Source organism: Coregonus lavaretus (assembly GCF_964263955.1).
Source record: "Coregonus lavaretus genome assembly, chromosome: 11".
NCBI lineage: Eukaryota > Metazoa > Chordata > Actinopteri > Salmoniformes > Salmonidae > Coregonus > Coregonus lavaretus.
Genome location: NC_139998.1, coordinates 32064921 through 32090048, shown reverse-complemented (window position 1 = coordinate 32090048; position 25128 = coordinate 32064921). Strand labels below are relative to the sequence as shown.

General features: G+C 41.2%; 1 protein-coding gene across 2 annotated transcripts; it reads right to left on the bottom strand.

The window, feature by feature from the left end:
• Positions 1-2640: 2640 nt before the first annotated feature.
• LOC311137728 (chromodomain-helicase-DNA-binding protein 2-like) lies at positions 2641-24692 on the bottom strand. Of its 2 annotated transcripts, XM_084172291.1 has the most exons (38): positions 24195-24692; positions 23772-23882; positions 19256-19481; positions 18616-18702; positions 18314-18375; positions 17326-17454; positions 16443-16619; positions 16182-16315; positions 15514-15739; positions 15311-15411; positions 15083-15124; positions 14454-14635; positions 14166-14290; positions 13772-13988; positions 13582-13671; positions 13214-13404; positions 12894-13082; positions 12603-12762; positions 12285-12437; positions 11695-11766; positions 10526-10675; positions 10143-10291; positions 9938-10034; positions 9700-9792; positions 9406-9579; positions 8627-8796; positions 8356-8537; positions 8114-8252; positions 7777-7927; positions 7545-7661; positions 7294-7416; positions 6970-7110; positions 6589-6702; positions 6184-6362; positions 5566-5665; positions 5234-5438; positions 4855-5116; positions 2641-4714 (listed from the first exon to the last, which is right to left on the bottom strand). In XM_084172291.1, exons 2-38 carry the CDS (start codon positions 23831-23833, stop codon positions 4429-4431), a joined length of 5457 nt encoding a protein of 1818 aa, XP_084028417.1. In that variant the 5' UTR covers positions 23834-23882; positions 24195-24692; the 3' UTR covers positions 2641-4428. The 2 variants fall into 2 exon arrangements, with proteins under 2 accessions (XP_084028417.1, XP_084028418.1); XM_084172292.1 differs by lacking the exon at positions 17326-17454.
• Between the last annotated feature and the right edge of the window lie 436 nt (positions 24693-25128).

The window sequence follows — 25128 nt, the reverse complement described above, 5'->3', positions numbered from 1 at the left end:
CTGCGAACGCCAGGAACCTTGCCTTTAAATGTCAATCATGCTATAGCGCTGAACTTCCAAGATACAGATTTAACCGAGTTCTAAATCTTGAGGAGGCTGAGGTACTAATACTTCAAAGGCCTGTTATATGAAGAAGACATTGAACCTTTCATTCTGGTTGGATCTTGATTCACATTATTTGTTGTATACCCAAGTAAGGATAAAACCTTGTCAGACGATTGATTTGCTTAGAGTTTTTTTATTTTATTTAATCTCGGTATAATATTTTTGGGTTTTACCTTCCTAGTCCCTTAGCACTCATCTATTAAACAACTTAACAAGGTAATATATCCTTACACTGAAGTATTTGGCAGGTCTAACTACTGCTATGGGAGCATGTACTGGTGCAGTTTGTTCTTAGTCTGGCCTAAAAAGATGATCAAAGAAACAATAATGATTGTAACACTGAATCTTGTGTTTATAGATGTAATTTGTATTGTGAGTTTGATATATGGTTCTACATGTGTAATGTGTGATTGCATATACGTTTGTGAGTTGTTGAGTTGCTAAACTATTGTATATTATCTGTTGTGTTGAATTTATCACTACAGTTTTGTATATGAGAAAAGGTTAGGTGAATGTGACCTTTTTATTTAAAAAGGATTTTGTGAAAACGTGAACACCACAAAACTGCATATTACATAGCTGTAGGGTCGTCAGGGCCTAGTTTTCAGCTATCTATCAATGGCAGGGATCCTATCCTGGTTACTGTAGTTTCAGAGCATTCCTTTGCCTGCTCAGGAGCAGACACAAGTTAACCTGGATTCCATCCAGGTGGATATCTACAAAGGGAATACAAGAAAGTGAGTTTTTTTGGTGTTCATGTCTTTAATTTTAAAGCACTTTATGTTTTTTTTCACTTAGCTCTTACTTGGTTTGAACTTGATTGTGAATAGAGGTTGTCAGACTTGTAACAGTAGAAAATATGGAATAAAAAAAACTGTGTATGTAGGACAAAAGCGGTGCCACACACCAACTGTTTATACTGTAAATTATTTATTAAATAAAAGATAGTGTCTTGTTAACTTTGTGGTTGTGGTCTATCTTGTGGTTAACCTCTTTGTTTTATAGTGATTCCCAGTGATGGTGTTGCGTTCAGCGCCTTGATTTGCCTAGTTACACTGCCCCCTGGTGTAAGCAGTTTGTAAGGGTATGAATACATTTAAACTGCTCCGGGGAGTCCTGACATTCTTATCATACAAAACAAGCATCTCGAAGGCTTGCTGAGCCATAGTAATCCAGGTGATAGCCATGCATGTTCATATTAGCATATACAGTGCATTCGGGAAGTATTCAGACCCCTTCACCTTTTCCACATTGTTACGTTACAGCCTTATTTTTAAATGGATTCAATAAATACAAATCCTCATTAATCTACACAAAATAGGCCATAATGACACAGCGAAAACAGGTTTTTAGAAATGTTTGCAAATGTATTAAAAATAAAAAACAAATACCTTATTTACAGAAGTATTCAGAACCTTTGCTATGAGACTCGAAATTGAGATCAGGTGGATCCTGTTTCCATTGATCATCCTTGAGACATGTCTACAACTTGATTGGAGTCCACCTGTGGTAAATTCAATTGATTGGACATGATTTGGAAAGGCACACACCTGTCTACAGAAGGTCCCACAGTTGACGGTGCATGTCAGAGCAAAAACCAAGCCATGTCCAAGGAATTGTCTGTAGAGCTATGAGACAGGATTGTGTCAAGGCACAGATCTGGGGAAGGGTAGCAAAAAATGTCTGCAGCATTGAAGGTCCCCAAGAAGACAGTGGCCTCCATCATTCTTAAATGGAAGAAGTATGGAACCACCAAGACACTTCCTAGAGCTGGCTGCCCGGCCGAACTGAGCAATCGGGGGAGAAGGGCCTTGGTCAGGGAGGTGACCAAGAACCCGATGGTCACTGACAGAGCTCCAGAGTTCCTCTGTGGAGAACCTTCCAGAAGGACAACCATCTCTGCAGCACTCCACCAATCAGGCCTTAATGGTAGTGTCCAGACGGAAGCCACTCCTCAGTAAAAGGCACATGACAGCCCGCTTGGCACATAAAGGACTCTCAGACCATGAGAAAGATTCTCTGGTCTGATGAAACCAAGATTGAACTCTTTGGCCTGAATGCCAAGCATCATGTCTGAAGGAAACCATGCACCGCTCATCACCTGGCCAATACCATCCCTACGGTGAAGCATGGTAATGGCAGTATCATGCTGTGGGGATGTTTTTCAGCAGCAGGGACTGGGAGACTAGTCAGGATCGAGGGAAAGATGAACTGAGCAAAGTACAGAGAGAAACTTATGTAAATGTGATATCAGTTTTGTATTTTTTTTATACATTTGCAAACATTTCTAAAAACCAGTTTTTGCTTTATTGTGGGGTACTGTGTGTAGATTGATAAGGCTGTAACATAACAAAATGTGGAAAAAGTGAAGGGGTCTGAATATTTTCCGAATGCACTGTAAATGTTGTGTGAAGGGTCAAGATTCCCAATGGCATCCTTAATAGCATTCACAAAGCAATTAACCTTTATCATAATCAGACTGTTGGTCTTATACTTTACATTTTACTGGATGAATAAACAAGTGACCATACGTTTCATAATGTAGGAAAGTTTAATACATATGTCTATTAACATTTTTACAGTACATTTCATGTGAAGAGTGGCTTTCACAAATATAAATTATTTAGGCTTGTTTTCAAGAGGACAGGTCCAGGGACTGTAGCATGGAGAAAAGGAAGGTGGTGTTGGTTGGCTATTCCTTGTAACAGATCTGCCCACAGAGGACATAATACACAGATTCACCTGTGTAATGCTGTTTATCCTTTTCCCAAAAGCTTTTGGGGAGTTGCAGAAGAACATGACAAACAAATTTGTTCCCACTACCAGTTTTCGCTTAACAAGCATTACACAATCATCCATTGAGAACAATCTCAAAACATGACTGTTTAATACGGCATCATCTCTGTAGTAGAGTACAGTAATGTACATGAACCCATATACAGTATGATCCCATATACAGTATGAACCCATATACAGTATGAACCCATACACAGAAATAAGGCACAAATGGAGAAGCACACCAAAACACCAGCAATCAGAAGAACCAGAGCAGGGCCAGTCTCTGGTTTGGCACTGAACCAGATTGACCAATAACAGCTTGTCATCAACCACATCAGTAAACACTCAAATGTACCTTCGAAAATCTACCAGCAGTTAGTTACATTGCTGTCGCTGGGAATCAAACAATCTTTTAACTATAGAGAATAAGAAAAAAACATAGTTCAATACTTTTATGGGTGGAATAAAGCGGTAGAGTGCAGTACTTCTAGTGCAATGTAAGATGCAAAAGTACCATTCATTCATAAGACAGAGTAAAATGGTTGAAATAGCTTAATTCTTTGCACATCTACAAATAAATGTTATTAGGGATAGCTTAAACATAGTCATAGTGTTCTTCTGAACCTTTGCACAAGGAATGACCTTAAATACTGCTTAGAAAGTTGTCCTTTTCATTAGGTCCTCAACTTATCAGCGAGTAAGTGGTTTTATCAACTTAAAAATGAAACTTGCAATGATGCATGTCTTTACAGAAGAATGACTATCAACACTAATGAGAAATGCTCATTAAAACCTTTTAAATAGTCATTCTGAGGACTAGGTACTGGCAGCTGACTCATTTACTATTCCTCTTCAATCTCGACATAAGGATGCACTCCCATTTTGATTTGGGGAAGAAGGTGCATTTCTTTATGAAATTATGATAGTTTCACAACCAGGTCAACATTAAGATTTATAAACATTTCAAGGTGAGGGTGACATGATAAACAATTTTTACAGAAACGTTTCTATGGACATCGTTATAATGGCATAAAGCTAAACACAAAGAAAATCTAAGTCATGGTTCCTTTGGGAATAATCCCATACCTCTAACATTCAAAAGGCCAAATACTTCAGGCACTTTTTATGTTCCAAGATCACTCAACATCGACCTTTTAGGCATTGTAAGCTTTCCCCAGATAATAGTCCATGGGACTAATCATCCATAGGCATTCTACAGACTCAGCGCTAACACTGACTGATCACCTGTCATTTCAACTAAAGAAAAATAAACGGTGTAATAGATTTCAAGATGCTGAACTCTGTTCTACATGGGCACAGAAACAGTTCGCTAACACAGTCACACCTGGAGGAGGGGTTTGGAGAGTTTGGTGTTTGCTGGTAAACAGAGTATTTGTCAACTCCCCTTCTGACTGTGAGGGTATGTCAGGCCAAGCAAACCAGTGAGTCTAGCCAGCCCAGACCTGTCCTTCAGCAGCATGTGGAGTTCCCACTGTGTTCATCACCTGAACAGAATACACTCACATTGCCCTTCAGCAGCAGTCCTCATGTCTTCCTGTTGTTCCAGTTTAAATCAGCCCCAGCTGCTTTCAACTCTGCAGTCCGCTCTGCGGTTGGCGAGCGCGAGTCCTGGGGGGACTTCTGAGCCTGTGGGGAGCGTGGGTCCAGCAGGGGAGGGGGCCGGGTGAAGTGTTCTGGCCCTGCTGGCCCCGGGGGACCCCTGTGCTCTGGCATCCTCACCCTGAAGTCCTGGGGATGGCCTCCTCCACTCCCCCTGAAGTCTTGGGGAGAACGGAAGTCATCGCTGCGTCTCCGCTTTGAGTCTGGATGTCTGGAGCGAGAGGGATGATGTCTTACAGAGCTTACTACTACAGAGCTACAAGCTATCACAACACTTATGGTTTTAGCATTACATTCCAATACTGACAAATACAAATCTCTACATTGTGCTTGAAAAGGCCTAATTCTCACCTGTCGTAATAGGCCCGACGGTCCCTGTGTTCTCGGTCGCTGTCATACTGGTCATATGGCCTCTTCCGAGGGGAGCTGCTGCTGCCGCCACTACGGTAACTACTAGAGCTGCTGCGGTAGGAGTCTTCACGCAGACGACGGTCGCCATAGTGATGGTCCTTATACCGATGGGTGTCGTATGGATGATGTCGCTCGCCTTGCCAGGGCTGGTTGCTATTTCCAGGGTAGTTGTATTTACGGTCTCTCTGCCAATCTCCTCGATCTTTTATAATGAGATAAAATAGTGGCCCATGAGGTGTCATGTACTCATATCGAAAATGTTATAGAAATCCCCACAATTGCTGCCAAGCATACTTCATACCAAATAAACAGCTCTTACCATCATTTCCAAAGTGTCGCTTGTTGGACTGGTTGTAGCCTTCTCTGTGGGGACCATGGGGGGATGTGGGAGAGGGGTGGGGCATGCCTGGATGAGACTTGGATGATGGCTGGGTGCCGGTGGAGTCTCGACTGGAACCAGACGGCTCTGCTCTGAAAGGCTTCTTCCTGCCCGACGGGTCATCCCCCTTTTTTCTATGCTCCTTCTGAAAATTAGCAAAGGACAATGGAAGGGTTAAGCAGAGGACCAAGCAAAAATATCAGACAAATAAGGTTTGTCTGATTGTACATGTTATAGAAGTTTTGATATTGCGAGAAAAGAGACCAGCTCACCTCCTCCTCCCGAGAACGCTTCTTTTGAGCCATCTTGTACAGCTTGTGAAGCTTCCTCGCTCCGAACTCTGTGAACTTAGACACAAAAATCCAGAGGTTCCTGCCAAACAAAGAGGCATCTTGGTAAGTCATGTTAAGTCACAGAGAAGAGAGTTAATATGGAGAACTATTTTAATGAAACTCAATGGCATCAGAATTAAAAACATACATTGACCTAAATGACCAAGGAGTTGGCTTCATAATCAAACCTTCAGTGCACATACACTGAGTTTACAAAACATGCTCTTTCCATGACATAGAATGACCAGGTGAAAGCTATGAGCCCTTATCGATGTCACCAGTTAAATCCACTTCAATCAGTGTAGATGAAAGGGAGGAGACAGGATAAACAACGCTCAACAGTTTCCTGAGTGTATCAAGAATGGTCCACCACCCAAAGGGCATCCAGTGAACTTGACACAACTGTGGGAAGCATTGGAGTCAACATGGGCCCGCATCCCTGTGGAATGCTTTCGACCTTGTAGAGTCCATACAAAAAAGCGTGCAACTCAATATTAGGAAGGTGTTCCTAATGTTTTGTACACTCAGTGTATGACTTATGGTTGGCTGAGGGCTTACCGACGCCATGTTTTGACATGCTCTGGGTCGCTGTAGGCTTTAAGGCACTCAGTGATGCGGTCTCCTATCTTCAGCAGGCAGGTGCGTGTGTGTTGGAGCTGCTCCTGAACCGACAGGCCCTCGTCAGGCTTATCTAGCTGTTTCAGGGCCTTCTTCACCGGCCTCATGCGCTCCTTACACTGGACGGACAGACACACTAAGTACAAGAGAGCTCCAAGCCAAAGATTATCCATGCGTTTCAATTATCCTCAGCTGTAACAGAACATCCATTATGTTTGACATGTTAAATGGCTTATTAACACCTACATTAGTCTTCAATGTAGTGAATAATTGTCTTCATCCTGTCCATGTCGGTGGGTAACTAGCATGGCCATGCTCTAGTCGTGACAGGGTGTAATAACTCACTATGCTGAAGTTCTCCTGGTCCAGCTCATCGTCCTCCTCTCCGATGGGAACAGGGTCACTCCCAGCAGTAATGTGGACCGGCCCCTGGGGCTTCTTCCCTTTGGCTTCTTTAGCCTGAGACACGGACAAACAAAACAGACACCACTAAGCAGGTTAACACAGATCTCCATACAAACACCTGCACAGTGACACCATTCCCCCCGGTGATCCAGGAGTAATCTGATAACCTAATCTGTACACCCATCTTCCACCTACATCCACCACCAACAACACAGACAAAGCTAAAAGTTTCCCCATTTGTTCAGAAACAGGAAAGGTTAGTGGGTGAGAAATTGTATACTACCGCAGCACAATGCATAACATTTGCGACTGCTAAAGTACCTTTTCTTTTTTTGCCTTGGGACGTTTTTTGTCTTTGTCCACGTCCTTCTCTTTTTTAGGAGTTCCCTGTTTTTCTTTGTTCTCTTTGTTCTCCTTTTTCTTCTGTCTCTTTTTTGTGGGAGTTTTTTCTGTCCCGTCATCCTGGTTAAATAAAGAACACAGAACGGTAAATAAGTAAACTAGTTCTGGTGGACTACAAACAAAGACTGCATCACATTGCCCTTGTGTTCTCTATCCCGGTATTCTGTAACCAACAGGAACCTCCCTTGTGAAAAGGTAGGTGGTTGATAGGCAGGTAGTGCTGGGTCCTTTGAGGTGACTTACCCTCACCTCCCCTTCCTCTGAGGGGTTGTCTGACATGCGGGGGGAGGAGATGTCATTGCCCTGCTCATCTTTAGGGGCCTTGTTCTCTTTCTTCACCCGAGGCTTCCTCTTCTTCACTTTGGCCTGGGGGTGAGGGGAGAGATATGATGAGCCAAGGGGGTATATACTGTGCAGAAACCAATACCAGACAGACTGTATATTTATAATTGAAGAGAGGTCCTGGTAAACAGAGCAGCCATGTCTTTGCTCACCTCCTCCTTAGTGACATCTTTACTGTCCGCTTCTTTCTTCAGCATCTTCAGAAGGTAGTCTGATCTGGCCTGCAACTGCTTCCCTTGAGGTTTCTTCTCTGGGTCATCGGGGAGAATCTGTGCATATAGAATACAATTAGTTACCAGGAGCCAATCTAACGCACAGCTTTATAGTTTCATCGAGTTCCACAGCTATCTGAGAACATTTTTATTCGGACATTCTGATGGTTACCTTGTCTGCAAGTTTGAGATCTGGGTCTGTCTTCATCAGATCCCAGTTACCGTAGCCATGCTCATAGACCCCCAGCAACAGTTGAGTGTCATCCTGCAGATCCCAGTCCACGTCAAAGTGAGGCACCTTCACTCTGCAGGTCAGTTGGAACCTATGGTGGGAAGAGGAGGGGAGGTAGTTAAAGCCTCTGGTACTGTAGCCCATCAAGATGATGCCCTGGTGTCTGCATCAGTTGTTACCCCTTTGACCCACATCCGTTATAGTAATATTTATTTTCTGTGCATATTAATCTGATCAAATGTTTCACAGGCCTCAGATATCTGCAATGGTAACTTACTGGTTTCTCTCAGCAAGATTGGCTGGCACAGCTTTGTGCAATGGCTCAAACTCCTCCTCATGCTGGATGATGGACTTGGCATTGACCTGCACTCCTGAGATCTTGATGTTAATACCTCTGCGCTTCCCAGGACCTTTGGCTAAAGGAACCGGGTATACATGAGTCAAAACATAAGAACACACAGTCTCAGCCCTAATTCCTAAAAACCTGAGTCATGCAGTCAGACAGGCAGTCACACTCACCTTCACTGGGGTTCTCTCTGAGGTGCTCTTCATGCTCTTGGACAGCCGTCACACAGCTGCTGTGGATCAGCTCTCCCAGTCTCTTCAGGTCTGCCTGGGATTTGTCCACCAGCTCAGAGTCCCGGGCAATGCCCTCCAGCCTTTCAAGCGGAGCTCCAAATTTCTTATAAGCCTTGATGAACCTGGTGAAGGAAAGAGTAAAACAGTAACTAAGTGTTTAATGAAACATTGAGAAACCATTCAGTCTAAATGACCAAAGAGACCTACAAACCTGCGGATCTCTGCATCAGTGAATCCCTCCACGTTGTTCTTGCGGGCTCTGGGCCTTCCTCTCCTCTTTGGCTTCTTGTCATCGCCGCTGTCATCCGTCTCGCTCTCAGAGCCAGAGGAGCGGTGCTTCAGCTTGGAGCCAACATCACTGTCACTGTCGTTGGCCTGGGCCTGCAAATGATAGACAATACAACCTTCAGACACAACAAGCAAAACCTATTTCCTACTGAATGTAATTGCCCAGTGCCTTTTTGTGTTATGGATACTTCTGAATAATGAAATGTTTAAGGAGGTTATTTTCTCTACTATAATATGAAATAAAATCAAGAGAAAATCTCATCAATAATTATAATTAAATCACCATAATGATTCATTTTGAGGTGTCTCTTCCATGCATTTCATGAATTTAGATAATCTTCAACAGCAGAGGATATTATCTGTGTGATATAAATACCCACTGCTGCATCACAAGGGACAATGCTGCTATAAAACCTAATGATTCATTAAGGAAGCTTCTCATGCAGTAGATTCACATACACACACAGTGGAATCACCAGGGATTCACCTACACTGTGAGGCAGGCAGTAAACACCTAATTACCACCCCATCCAACCCCCCCGACGGAGAGCAGGAGAGGATGAAAGTAAACAGTTCAGCAGCACACACACACTCCCTGGGGGAGCCCCTTCACACACAGCCACCTGAGCTGCACCATGGAGCAGTCACATCTCTGACGTGCTCCAGAGATCTAATTTGAGATGTGTATTCTCTCCTGCTTACCCTCTTGTTGGAGCTTCTGCTTCTAGGCAGCATGTAAATGTCCTCCATCTCCTTCTGCTTCTGCTCCTCCTCCAGCCTCCGCCGCTGGTCCTCAGGGATGATGTCGTCCCAGTCAGGCACTGTCCGCTCCACCAGCTCTGGAGCACTCTCCTCCATGTTGGAGAAGTTGGCCACCTGGAGGGACACATACATGTACTGTCTGAGACTGGGAGTAGAGTGGCTAGAGTAATAGCTAAATGTATTACTAGAAGTATTGTTAAAAGCAGGTTGAGAGTTGGAGCAACTTCTAGGTACCTTGAACTGAGAGAGAAGCTCATCTGTGGCACTTGATCCCTGGTCGCTTTCTCTGGTTTCAGCCAACCGCAAGATCTCATCAATATCCATCTCCTGCAAGGGCAAATAGAGAACGGTACAAGGTAAATCACAAGGAACACAACAGACATTCTGCAAATATGGAAGTTTGAAAATTGATCACTCATACAACTGAACTTTCAACAGAGCATATTATCAATATAAATGTGTGTCTGTGTACCGTAGGTTCAGTCTCCTCTCCCTCTGCCTCTTTGAACAGATCTTCAGCTCCAAACTTCAGGATGGCAGTCAACTCATCTTTATTGAATGGGTTGGAACTGTGAAAAGATGTTGATGTTAAGTTAAGAACCTGAGGGACCTCATGTTTTCAGTCAAACAAAAATATAACTTAAAGACTAGCAGACTGCATGGTGAAGTTTCCTCACTTTGAATTTCCGGAGTTGTTATCCAGTACAGTTCGACCAGTGGTGTCCATTCTCTGAATTACAAGATGGTCCAAAACCATCTTCTTCTTGGCTCTCTCAATAATGTCCTCCTCCACAGATCCCTTTGTGACCAAGCGATAGATATTCACCTGTTCAGCAATACAAGAAAGGAGACATTTAAACATCTCACTTGGCAAGTTGGAAGACAAACATTTTCCATGATGGCTCTGCCAAAGAAAATGTATGCCAAACTGATTACTAACTTCATACTGTACCTTACAGGTTTTATTCATTAGGATTAAATCACCAGAATCAGACCAACAATCTTGTGCTTAGCTAAACCTTCCCTCAATACTAAGGACAGTGGGTCTAGTTGTGGTTACCTGCTTCTTCTGGCCGATCCTGTGAGCCCTGGCCTGAGCCTGCAGGTCGTTCTGAGGGTTCCAGTCAGAGTCAAAGATGACCACAGTGTCTGCAGAGGCCAGGTTGATACCCAAACCTCCAGCTCTTGTGGACAGCAGGAAACAGAAATCCTGGACAGAGAGAGGGGGAGATTATTATTCTCAAAACAAATCACATAGTGCACCACACCCAACATGCTGAACATCACAGAGGTGAAGGGATGAAATGCCTGAAGTAGAGAACATGTCAAGAGTGATAATTGTTCTTGTGGCTTTTATGGTGTGGGTTCACACTTTATTTGGATATTCCCATATAGATGATCCACAGATGGTCATATATCAACAAACTATCTGTTGATAAGAAACTGCTTGCTAAGGTTACAGTAAGGCTTAGGTTTAGAAAAAGGGTTAGGATAAGGGTTAAGGTTAGAGCTAGGGTTAGTAGATAGTTAGTTGAAATGTTGTTGACAGTTATTGAACATCAACTGAACATCTACAAACCATCTACTTGGGACTATCCAAATAAAGTGTTACCTGATGTGGTAAAACACACCAGGTAACAGTCACAGCCATTTTGTTTCTACCATTTTGTTTTGCTAAGTTGACCTCATTAACAGAATATCATAACTTCTGAGGAAAATCAATCTGAACACTAAATGAAACAATGTATTGACTGTCATGTTAATCATGTTAATGTATGGTATCACTGTGGTTATCATCACAGTCGATCATCACAGTAGATTGGGCTCCCGAGTGGTCTAAGGCTCTGCATCTCAGTGCTTGAGGCGTCACTACAGACCCCCTGGTTTGATTCCAGGCTGTATCACAACCGACCGTGATTGGGAGTCCCATAGGGCGGCGCACAATTGGCCCAGCGTCGTCCGGGTTTGGCCGGTGTAGGCCATCTTTGTAAATAAGAATTTGTTCTTAACCGACTTGCCTAGTTAAATAAAGGTTAAAAAAAAAAAAAAAAAAAAAAAAGATACATCACCTGACACAAACATCAACATTCGCTGATTAAGTGAAATTATATACCACCCGAGTTCCGATGCAGATTCAGGTCTGACATAGACACTTCAAATATCAACGCCTCCAATGTCCAGACCTGCAATCTGCAATAGCTAAAACATTGCATAGTACAGATTACATACCTCAGAGCCTTCAGCATTAAAGTGGTCAAGTGCTTGTTTTCGTATTTCTCCCTTTATGGAGCCATCCAGGCGCTGAGGAAAGAGGGAAGGAGAGAGACTTCAGGCCTTGGAACCTTGCCTGAACTCCCACCCCTAAGATCCCACTTGGCAATGCTCAGCTATACATGGCATTATACGATCAATCAGACAAGCAGCATATTGTCAAAAAGCATTAAAGCAGTAAAACTATGTCTAGCTATTTACCTGTGCTAAGACTCAGTGTGAAGACCAAGCGGTCACTCTGGCTCTGGGGACAAGCCAGTCCCCATCAAAAATAACTTGAGGATAAAAATAACTCAGTATGCCAGAGCATGTTTGCGGCAACACTGACACATGAGCAGGTTAACACCTGAGTGGACTCCAACCCTGCTCCAATATCTCTAACAGCTACTGAAAACACCCTCACTAAGTCACCATAATAAAGATGGAATAACATATAATGGAGATCTAAGAGAACAAGGACAAGTCATACAGAATAAAAGAACAGGAGGTACACTACAGAAGGTTTGGACCTGCTGCCTTGCCATCCCCTGGGCTGTGTTATACCCTACCTGGAATGGGTAGCGCTTCAGGGCCAGGTACTCAGCCAGGATGTCCAACATGCGCACCATCTGGGAGAAGATGAGGACTCGGTTGCCCCTCTCCCGAAGTCTGGTCAGTAGCTTGTCCAGAAGAACCAGCTTCCCACTGCCCCTCACCAACGCCTGAGATACGCACAAGGTCAGAGGTCAAACATAGGGAAATGAACATCTCTTCTCCACCCCTAACAAACCAATAAATTAGTGTGGTTGCATGTAATCATGCTCTGCTGCCATTTTAACCAATGAGGGTATTTCTAAATGTTCAAAACAGCAAAAACAGAGTCCTACCTGCAGGTGCTCCTGTGGAGTGTCACACTCCTCCTCAGGCTGTTTGATAAGGAAACCATGGTTAGTGCACTTCTTCAGCTCCATGACAATGTTGAGGAAGCCAGAGGAGCTGCCTCGGGTGCCTTTCTGCAGGGCCCTGAAGTTCCTGGTAAGAATCCACCTGAAACAAGCACCAAAACACACCACCAGTTAACTTCAGGGACAAGGGGTAAGACTTTAGATACTGCTCAAATCATGTGTCCAGATAGGCAGACATGGATAGAGAGAAAAGCTACAGATGAGGGAACGTACTTGTAGTACTGCTTCTGCACGGCAGACATGTCCACACGGAGGATCTGTTCTACCTTAGCAGGCAGGGATTTCTCCACATCCTTCTTGACACGCCTCAGGAGGAAGGGCTCAAGGACTTTGTGGAGGCTCTGGTAGCCATTGTCAGTCCCTTTACCATGCTCACTTTCAAAATCTTCCCAATTTTCAAACCTTCAGAGGGGGAAAGTACAATAGCATCGGGATAAGAACACTGTAAATGAATACAAATGCACAGGTTGTTCTTCTCAAAGTCAAAATCTGCCTAAATGTACATGATGTATTTTATAGAGAGAAGTACATACTTGTCAGGCATGAGGAAGTGCAGAAGGGACCACAGCTCTTTGAGAGAATTCTGCAGTGGTGTCCCTGTGATTAGAAGTCTGTGGTTGGACCGGAACTCGATCAGGGTTTTGTACAACAGGGAGTCGTCATTCTTTAGCCTGTGAGCTTCGTCCACACCCAGGAAAGACCAGTTTATGTTCCCCAACACCCCCTATGGACAGATCACACACATTGAGAGTTGTATTCAATCAAACAATTCATGTTTTCTTTGTCTTTTGTAAAATAAACAACAAAATGTGTACTATTTCGGCCAGTACAAATCAAAGCTGATACAGTATATCGAAATATATCTGTCTGAAAATACTTCCAAGAAATACAGATGCCTTACCTTGTCTTTCAGTAGGATTTCATACGTGGTTATAAGTGCATTGAACTTTATTCTTTTCGTCTGATGGCATACCCACTCATAGTCACGGATCTGTTAAACACAAAAGGAACGCAGAGGGGGACACTCATTTTTGGTTGGCAACAAGACTACAACGCTTCTTTCGAGTTTTGTAAAGAGGAGATTTCTGTACCGATTTCCTGCTCATCACGTCTCCCAGGTAGACCACCACATTCATGTCGGGGGCCCAGGTGTCAAACTCTCTCTGCCAGGAGGTGAGGGTGGACAGGGGCACCACCACCAGGGAGGGCCCATACAGCTGGTGCTGGTGGAACATGTAGGACAGGAATGAGATGGTCTGGATGGTTTTCCCCAGACCCATCTCATCAGCCAGGATCACACTATTGCACCTGAAAAACACAGACCATGGAGTCTTAGTGTTACATTGATTAGTGCTACCAACTATCTAATTCCAGGTAATTAACAGTACACCTCAGTATAGTATCAAGTACATCCACTAAATGTGATGTTCAAAACCTTAATAATCTCTACGGTTTCTCTAGTGTCCCTCATGACTTGATGTGTACCTGCACCAGGAGTGAGCCAGCCAGTTCAGTCCATCTAACTGGTAATCTCTCAGCTGTAGGTTCTCATCCCCAATGTACAATGGCTGGTTCTTTAGTGCAACAAATCTGGGCCTCTGTTTCAACACCTGAAATTAGAGTTACAAAATCACTGCACTATTCTGAAATTACAATAGCTATATATTGTAAATTCTTGTGTTCTAGCTGATACTAGTAAACTTTTAAATAAAAACAACTGTGATAGGAGTATTGATGTGCAATCTATCTAGTCGGGACACTTTCCTCACTCACTTTGCAGTCTTTGGAGGGGACTGTTTTACTGGAGTTCCTGTAGGTGAAGCTGTCTATACAGTGCTGGAACTTCTTCCCCAGCAGAGCTCCATCCTCCCAGGTGCACTCTGAATAGGGCAGGCCCATCCACTTACACAGGTACTCTGGCTCATTGGTCGAAGCACCATTCTTGTGGCTGTGAGCTGGTGTACAGTGAAAACAACATCTTTAGTGAAAGTGTTTTTCAGAAAAAGTTGTTTTCATCAAAATGTGCTTAGTATGATAATGATGAAGATACACTACAAGACCAAATGTATGTGAACAACTGCTCGTCGAACATCTCATTCCAAAATCATGGGTATTAATATGGAGTTGGTCCCCCCTTTGCTGCTATAACAGCCTCCACTCTTCTGGAAAGGAGGCATCCTATGATGGTGCCACGTTGAAAGTCACTGAGCTCTTCAGTAAGGCCATTCTACTGCCAATGTTTGTCTATGCATGGCTGTGTGCTCGATTTTATACACCTGTCAGCAACGGGTGTGGCTAAAATAGCCGAATCCACTAATTTTACGGGTGTCCAAATACTTTTGTATATATATAGTGTATGATAATAGTGTATGATAATGTTGGTGATGATATGAGGGACTTACAGGGGAAATCCGAGGGTCCCTGTGTCTTCCCGGTTTTAGTCGCTAAAAAAAACAAAAAAAGACACCTCAAATTACATTCCCCAAATCGCCATAATTGTTGATTACACCAATTCTGTAAATATATTATAAAGTGTGACATATTTTTGATAAGAAAGATGTTAAGTCTGTTGTAATAATCACAATTTTGTCAAACAAATATATTTTAATCGAAGGAGTTGAGTTTCTTACCAATGACTCTCTCCAGAATATGGAACTGCTTATTTAAATCAGTGGTTAGCTCTTGTTGGCAGTTGTAATATTCTGAATCCTCAGGGGATGCTTTGCTCAACCTATGGAAGATAATCAGTGTCAATAAGTAAAAGAACACATCAACAGTGAAAGGTACAACTTCAGTTGTAGCTACTATACATGTGTACACAACAAGCCCTCACCAAGCATTAAGCTCATCATTCTTCTTCTTGAAGTTGTCTAGTTTCTTGAGTCCCTTGACCTTCTGTTGAGTGAGGGAGTCGATGCTCTCCCAGGTGTTGTGGATGTAGGACCAGCCTTTCCACTTGATCAGGTAATGGGTCTCTCCCTCATCCTTCTCTGGGTCAAAGTCTGCTCCTGGGTCCCCGTTTTCCTCCACAGCATACTGGGTAGTGGAAGCCCCGCAGGCTAAAATGGATACACACAAAATTCAGACATTCATATTTTCAATATCTGAATATTATTCACAGTTTAGATTCCTAACCAGGAGGCAGCCGCTAGTAAACAGATGCCTTATCTAGCAGGGTAATATGAGCGCCACGGTTGCTGTCTCAACACCAGAGGGTGCTACAAAGCAGGATCAATTAGTTATCCTGCTAACTTTGATAAGCAACCAAAAATAATTATCGATATTCTGGTTAATTAAAAAAGCCTAACTTAGATATGCGTTTTCATTTGTTGAATCAATTAGACCATGCCCATTACAAGCCTATCAGAATATTTAGGCAAGTTATCTGGCTAACTCCTTGATCCTGCTTTGTAGTATAGCCCTCTGCTGGCAATGTCTATCTAGATGGGTTAACACAATACAGGTGAGATACCGATAAGATACTAAGTGAGGATGCATCACCTCCTTTTTTGCCTGTCCTGGTGTCCATGATCTTCTCAATGGTCTCGCTGTCCTCTTCCGGCTCCACCTCAGCTCCCTCCATCTCTATCAGGTCGTCAGAGTCCGTCTCAAAGTCATTTTGGTCCTCCTTGTAACTGGAACAAACCAACACAATGCATGTCATGCACGGTAATGTGACAGAAGCAATGTGGAACAGCACTGTGGAACAGCAACAACACTTTCCTTCATATTTTAGATTGAACTAGTGAAACATTGACATACCTGACTTTGGCAGCCACCCTTCGCCGGGTTTGTCTCTTTGGGGTATCTTCATCATCATCATCATCATCATCGTCGTCGTCGTCATCATCATCTTCCTCCACAGATGACTCTTGTTTCCTGGTTTTCCTTCCCTTCGGAGGCTGCTGTTTTTTGACTGTAGATGATTTGGTCTGTGGTCTGTAAAATATTGAGTCAAATACACACACATGAATACCACTTCTAACCACTCTGCAAGACAGCCTACTTACTAGTCTTTCTCTAACAGCTCTAGCTGACTATAATCACTCCTAACAACCTGACTCACACCAATGGCCTTGAGACAGCTTTCAAACCTCCGACCTCAGCAATATGAATAATGTATTGTTGATAGGGCTACAGGTGAATTTCTTCATTAAATTCCAAGTGATCAATGGGGGGAAATCCTAAAGTCAACCCACAAAAGGAAAAAAAACGGGACATTCTCCAAATATTTTATGTATTAGTTTGTTCAGCCATGAAGCTGATATGTTAGCACACCTTCTTCAGGACATCATTTTGGTTGACTTTGGGATATTTAACTGTTCTTTTTTTGGTCATCCTTATGAGTCTAAATGCAAATATTCACTGCAATATAACAATATAGAATAGTATATGCATATCATAGTTGATATAACATATTAAATGCGCAGTAATAAATCATACACAGAAGAACATTTCGAACAATTAACAGATTGGAATTTACAGATTTCATTTTTTGTATGTGATTGAAGGCTAAAAATAAGTCCAGTCTGTATGACTTTCAAAGCCAAAAAAAGCACTACAATAGCCAGTTTCTAATCACACACAATGGACATGAAAGTGGACAGATAAGCTGTCTGAAGGCCAGGCTTCACTACACCCTTACCTTCTAGCAGGAAGTCGTCTGGATCTAACTTTTTTCTCTTCCTGCTCACTGTCTGCACTGCTGGCATCCTCCTCCTCCTGCTCATCATCATCATCATCATCATCCGATTCATCACTTTTCCAGGTATTTCTTACAACACAGAAATACCACAAGTTCACCCTTTGGGTTTATTATTGCTCTACACCGGGCTTAGGGTGCTCTGGTTAGCAAGATTTGATCAGATAACTAAGCATAAACTAAAGTTCTGAAGACTACCTCAGTATTGTGGTCCTCTGTAGCTCAACTGGTAGAGCACGGCGCTTGTAACGCCAAGGTAGTGGGTTCGATCCCCGGGACCACCCATACACAAAAATGTATGCACGCATGACTGTAAGTCGCTTTGGATAAAAGCGTCTGCTAAATGGCATATTATTTATTATTTATTATTATTGCTGTCTGAATCTCCTAATGAGCCACTTTAGACAAGCACAAACACCCACATATGCATGAAAATGGCAAGGACAGAATACAGAAAATAATTTGACAACATAATGACAAATACAAACACCACTGAATTGAAAGATCAAAACAAATATATGTCATGCACTTAGATCTAGATTGTCATGGGATACTATGGCTATACGTTCATGATATCAAGCAAGAAAGTGAGCCAAGGTTATGGCAGAGTCTAATTGGATGACAGCAAGTGCATTTTGGGAGCAAAGAAAAACGACAGGGATTGGCCAGTAACGCAAACATGTGCTACAGATAACTAACGTCATCTATGGCATCTGTCTGTTTTACTAACCCATTTCCAATTGATTTGACAAGTAGACCTAAGTCATGATTCAAATGAGTTCTTCTACAAATAGCCTAACTTTGAGCAGAATTTGGCACAATATAGTACATTCATCTCATGACATGATAGATTTAAGTGGATACGTTTAGAAGAAAATAAAACTGAAATGATATTAATAAGGAGTAAAAGTCTAATAATCTCAACACTCACTCTTTCTTCTTCTGTCGTGGTGCTTTTCTTTTAGGACTTTCACCTTCGGAGTCACTGCTACCCTGCAAGTGTGTTGAAATTGATTACATCTCAATGAGAGATTAGGCTTTGCCATAAGGGGTTGCAGCTAAATTGACTGAGACACCAATAAATCCACATCACATTCACTAGATGGTAAAACGTCTGTATGTGCAAACCCCTTTGGGGAAAATTGACATTTTCAGTGGGGTCTGACTTTCAGTGCATTTAAGTTTTTTTTAAATGCATTTCCATTCAGCAGTATTTCATGTTGCACTTCTTACCCCAGCTCCAATATTGAGACGAGCAGGTTCTTGTCTACTGCGATTTGACCGCCTGACCCCATAGACATCTGGATGCTCTTCCCACATCTGGAATCAAATACCAAATTGGATCATCGTATCCTTGCCATTTTCAGTCTCCATCCCAATCCCTGTCTTTCTAAATGTGCAGTGTCCATGCATAAAAGCTGTTGTGTAACTAATGGTGCGATATATCCCCGAGCAGACTTGGTGAAGAATCTGTCGATGTGCCCTTGTGAAAGGCACTTAACCCTAATTGCTCCTGAATCTGAACTGAATCTGAAGACGCTCTGGATAAGAGTGTCTGCTAAATGACAAAAATTGTAATATAGTGCATGTGTCCTCTTTCCGGCCTAGTCTAGAAAATCTGACATACAATCTAGAAACCATCAGGCAAATAATAAATCAGGTAAATAATGGTATAACCAAATATGGGGAAAGGAGGATACCTAGTCAGTTGTACAACAATGCATTCAACTGAAATAGTGCTTATATATTTGCATAGACTACAAACAGACTTGGCATTGGGCTTCAATTTATTTCCAAAGTTTCAAGGGCCTTTCAGCCCTACATAACATAACTCAGGCAAACCAGTCTGGAGTACAGGCCTTGCTTTGTTTACCTTCTTCACATCTGACAGATTGTCTTTCTTTTTAACTGGTGGTCTGTCCTTGACCTCTGCCGAGGCCTGCTGGGATTCACTCTCAGACCCAGACTGGCTCCCAGATTCAGAAGAGCTGTTGGACTCTCCTGAGTGGTGCGATCTTCTCCTCTCCCTGCCCTGCTCACTCTCCGACTGACTCCCAGACTCCAACCCAGAGTGGTTCGATTCTTCTGAGGCCGAATTGCTATGGTATCAAAAATGTGGAATTTCAGTCTATATAAAACATTACCACATTTACTTAATAGCACCCCGTTATAGTGCGGTACTTTCATTTGGTAAGCTATGCAATGATTGTCCTTTTCAATAATGAGCCCATTTTATGAACAGTTTCTCCAACCTCCCACCTACTGTTGTCAGACACTGATTTCGCTCAACAAATGAAGATCACTTTATTCGTCCAAATTGTACACAAGGTCCAACGAACCTGTGTACAATTTGTACAAATGTGTACAATGTGACTTCCGCTTTATACTAATCCCTCTGAAAGACACATACAGGTTGGAGAGGTTGGAGCAGGGGGCTGCCACACTTGGCGCCCATGGAGCCGTTGTTGTGGGGTGTTAAGCGCCTTGCTCAAGGGCACAACAGCAGCCAATGTTATCTAGGATGTGTGTAGGAAATGTTAACCTAGGCTTATTTCACAATGTAGAAAAAGCTGCAGAATGTGTAACATGTTATCTAAGTGAATGGAGTTCCTGTAGTACTGAAAAGACCACACACAAAATGCTAATGCCTTTAGGTGGAAAGGAAACAGAAGACTCATTACATCACCATAGTGTGCTCAGATTAACTTTTTCATAACAAGCCCATTCTCTACATGCCAATCCAATCCTCTTACACAGATCTTTAAAAATACTTACATAACCCAATGCAGGAGAACTTGCTGGAAGCCACATAAGTGCTTCTCAATCTGGGGTGTGTGTTATGTCCATACTAATATTGTCGTCATGTTGAAAGACCTTTCCACAATATTTAAAAGTTCCCCACACTAAAAATATTTTTGCATTCATTCAATTCCTAACATAGCCTACAAATCTTCACAAATAACCATTGTTTTAAAACAGTAGAGGGCGCCAAATAAGTCCTATGGTTGCCAGTGCCACATCAGTACATACACAGGGCCAATAGTGACTCAACCCAACATGAAGCTCCTGAGATTCTTTCCAAGACCTAATTATAACATCTAGACCTGAAGTAATATTCACCTCAAGAGCACATCACAACCTATCATATAATTTTGTCAATGCAAACATTAGGCTACATTTAACTAATGTATGTAAACCATGACAGAACCATGCCCTGATACATTCAAAACGCATCTAACCAAAAAAATGCCATATTCATACTGTACCTTACCTTGAAAATGTTACATGCAACTAAAAAAGATTAGAAGAAATGTCAACATTCAATTTAAATTGAATGTCTTTATTTAATGAAACCAGAACACATGAATCACTGCAACATGTATTTATTAAACTGTAATTCTTACATAATAAGCCCAGCAAATTACAAGGGAGTAAGCCTGTCTATGCCCCGTATGAAAAATGTATGCACTCACTAACTGTAAGTCGCTCTGGATAAGAGAGTGTCTGCTAAATGACTAAAATGTCAAATGTAAATATTGCCTTACTAACATGATGGAATGTGCAGTACCCTGAACAGACTACAGGGGGTACTCAGGTCCAGCATCAATCCATTTTCAATATAGATCATATCCACAGTCTACTACCTTAAATGGTTAAAACATGGAGCAGGCTTCTACAATAGAAAAAAATAAAGCATTTGTAGCCATGCTTTATTACATATGTTTAGTCACTTATGACATTGAATTGCTGTAGTTATATGCATAAAAACTATTAGTAGATAGATTTTCTATAATTAATATTTAATTAGAAAATATAAATCTAACTGATGAAATGTTTATACAACCATTCAGATAAGAAAAATAAAGTTCTTATTGTGATATGAAAAGCTATTGAATTGTGATATTAAGTTAATATAATTTATCGACCATTCAGTCACCAGCGACAAATGCTCAAACCCCCATAAGCAGGTGACTCCCTTCATTGAGAGGTCAGACATAGGCAGGACAAAAAAATGAAGTGAATGATTATAGGCTGGTGGGTTGCTAGGTGAGGAATGAGCCAATCCCCGCTCAAATTAAAAGCCTCTGACCTTTGAAACACTTCCTGTTTCCCTTTCTTGTAGTTCTGAGCACACTTCTAATACAGAAAGTACAAAGCAAGAGCCATTTTGTGACTTTAAAGTAGACTCCACTTCTTGCCCTGTATTTCAAAATAATATTTAATGAAGTGATCTGCTCTCCCAGTGTATTTTGATTACATGTGCTTGAAAAGTAGTCCTCCATCAGGACGAGAGCAGTCAAAAGTGTGGTAGAGGATTAGGATTTTGACAGACTTTGGATAAATGTGCATGGTTACTAAAATGGCTGCCAACAGGATAGCAAATGCACTACACAGCATTTATTGTGTGACAATGTCTTCATGTCATGTATTTGTGACCCATTATCAATTGAATTCAGGAGTAGAGGAAGTTAAGCTGAAACATTTGCATTGTTTGACAATCTAAAACAAATGCAATACTTCTCTCTTTGATGAGGAACCCAAACAGGCCTGTAGTTGTAATGTAGGCCTATAGTAAGAAATGTAAGCCATGTAATAGGAGACATGTTGGCCCCATCAGGCTTTAATTATGATATCCAGTCACCAATTATACATAGGCCTACATATGACAGTTACTTCCATGACTGAATTCTAAAACTATCACAGGTGTAAGAGGTGTAAGCAATGTGCACTTACCATCCCCCAGAGAATGAAATGAATTCAATTTGATGGATAACCAGATATTATGTTCCACTCAAGACTACCATTAGATTATGCAAGCAAGAATAATTATTTGACATTAGTAGACATGACTTTATCTCCCACGTGGCCTCAAAATAACCTGAGCACATGAGGTCCTTTAAAAAGATATATAACTTTTTATTGATTATGATAAATTACATTGTTTTGTGTTCCTTCTGTTTTCCAACACAAACAGATAATAACATTTAAATCATTTAAATCGAAACTTTAGATTATACTTTTATCTGTAAAATAAAACAATCAATCAAGTCATTGAGACCATGAAAACATCTGCAATACATGATATTTACCATCCTGGCACTTAGCTATTAGCCTATTCCATGGTATCAGAATATAAAAGGAACTCTTAATCACAAATACAATACAGGCACAGCTGAATAAAGGGATACTTTGCATTGAGGACATCACTCAATTGAACCAGCTGTCCTATAAAATCTGTAAAATGTAGTTCAACCATTGCCACATAAACTGACTATGAACAGAATAGCCTAATCTATAAATAATAAATGAGTGAACACCAAATATGTGCAAAATATAGCATGTCAATGGTTAGTCTGATTTGTGTACCAGTGAAGTTCACTAAAGAAAAAGAGCTACATCAATGCCAATAACCCCACTGAAATTGTTCTCTGAATGACATTATAAATCTCAACATTGGTTCCCCATATAAGTTAATGAGAATGCATACTTTTTCAGTATATACCTAATCTAATAACTATTTCAAATGGCTATCCATAACAAAAACATGTAAAAGTTAAATACATTTTACAAGAGGACTGACTATAAGTGAAGCCGTTTTCAAATAGGCCTACAATAATATTGAGCCTCCCTTTATGACAGAAGCCTATGTGAGAAATGAAGTAGGTTGTAACTGAAGACAAGATATCCAGGAGGTAAATACATCTACAACAGGCCAAATAGAAACTAAAATCTAGTGAACATTCAGTCGTGATTGACTGTATGGCGTACAATATATTTAACAGTTCTCGTTAAAATAATGCATACTTTATAGTTTAGGCTACCCACATTTAAGCTTTCTAAAACGAATGTTGTCAACTGTTTAAAATGAAGACAAATGAGTCTTTAAAACTTAACTCCATAGTTGTCAATGCAGAAAAAAAAAGTTGATAGCGCCTATTGGATATTAATTTGAATACTTCCCTTCATCCACACATGCTGTTGACATGAGTAAATTGGAGTTCTAAAATGTTTCAAAAAGAATAAGTGATGCATGTTCAAATGGTGCAATGCAGTATCGACTAATAAGACAAGGTCATATCACATTGTAACGATGGAACAACAAATATTGAACTCATGCATTTGTTCTTGGGGAAAACGTAATTTAAACTTATTCTATGTTGTATACATGTGTGTAAAGATGCAATACCATGGGCCTGAAAGTTCAGTCTTTAGTGTAACAAAATGTTAGGAAAATTAGGGTGTGGCTATTAAACAAGACCAAGGTCATTGGTTTGAAACTGGTACAAATCGTGAAAACGATGTAGCAAATGTGTCCACAGGCGATCAACCATGCTTGTCAAGGTAAACAATGAAAACAGATGTCAAAAAAGTTAAATAGATGATCGTACCTTGATGCATTGCTTTGAGTCGAACCGTCATCTTCTTGCTTTTTATTCTTATTCTTCATCATCGTGTTATCTTGAAAACGTTGGATTGATTATCGTATGTGCTGGTATTTGCTGTCAAAAGTTAGAAGAGTGATGAACTATCATAAAAGTCCCATAAGATTGTTTTTGCTCAGAGGACAGTAAAAGCCTTGACGTTACGAAATAAGACAACATTGTGTCAGGCGTTTAAACTGGGATTATTCATATTAATATATAAATTATCGATGACATCCTGTAATTAAAAAGCCAAGTGTTGATAATTTCAATTAGATCCACCGACCGAGCCACATGCACTAATTCTAACTGCGTCATCAGACAAAGGACGACCAAAATGTGATAATAAATAAAACAATCGATTGTAGGTATTATAAAATGTCAACATACCTATTCCATGTACAGTAAGGTATAATGAAGTATTAGATTCACATCCGCAAAGTAGGCTATAGACTATTTAATACTAATGACAAAAAAAAGAGCCATTTAGAAAAGGTTGAATGAAAATAAACATTAGGAAAAAAATACCAATGTTGATAATAGGATATTGAAGCCTCAACACAAGTGATCGTGAGACGAAAGACTAGAGCTCTTCACAGAGCACACGAAAAATGGAGGAGCGCCATGGCTGCCAGACCTAGGCAGAGAAGACAACGACTCGCGTATACACTCTGCAAAACGGATCTACACGACGAAAAACTCATTAAATAAAGCAAAAAACCTAATCTACTGTTCACTATAGTAATAGTTCTTATTTTAAATAAAAAAATATTCATAGCGCGGCATATTCCAGCTTGATGTCATGAAAAAGAAAAGGGCTGACAAAAGCCCAATGAATTGCTCCCCTTCCCAAGGCTCATCCGCCATCTAGAGCTCCTTCCTAGCTCTGAAAGCTTTGCCTTTGATTGACGTTATTTCCATTTACCCCACACTCAGGTGATGTCCCAAGTCCCACCCCCTTTATTTTGTATAAAAACTGCAAACCTATAGTACGTTATTATTTCATAAAACGTTGCTTCACTTCAAGAGGATAGCCTTAGTCTTTGCCAAAGTCAGATCCATATAGATTTTTCTTTTTAAAGGGTTGAATATGTACAATATTACAAAAATTGTATTAAACACTAAGACCCATCACTTCCTGTTCAGACAGGAAATATGACTTCAGGAGCCATTTTAGAGGCAGAGCCTTGGCCACCATTTCAGTTCTTGCCAAAAACTCAGTTTTAACTCTGTGTGTTATGTAGAAATGATGAGTATAATTGTATGGATTAGCCAGCCCCTTCACCATGGAATGTGTTGATCATTAGAAGCCATACCCTTTAAC

Excerpts from the sequence above, each read along its gene's own strand:
- LOC311137728 (XM_084172291.1), bottom strand. The coding sequence starts at position 23,833 with ATGATGAAGAATAAGAATAAAAAGCAAGAAGATGACGGTTCGACTCAA. Across the intron at positions 16,316-16,442 it reads AGGGTGGCTGCCAAAGTCAG|TTACAAGGAGGACCAAAATG; the intron begins GTATGTCAATGT and ends GGTTTGTTCCAG. Across the intron at positions 13,405-13,581 it reads AAATCCTACTGAAAGACAAG|GGGGTGTTGGGGAACATAAA; the intron begins GTAAGGCATCTG and ends ATCTGTCCATAG.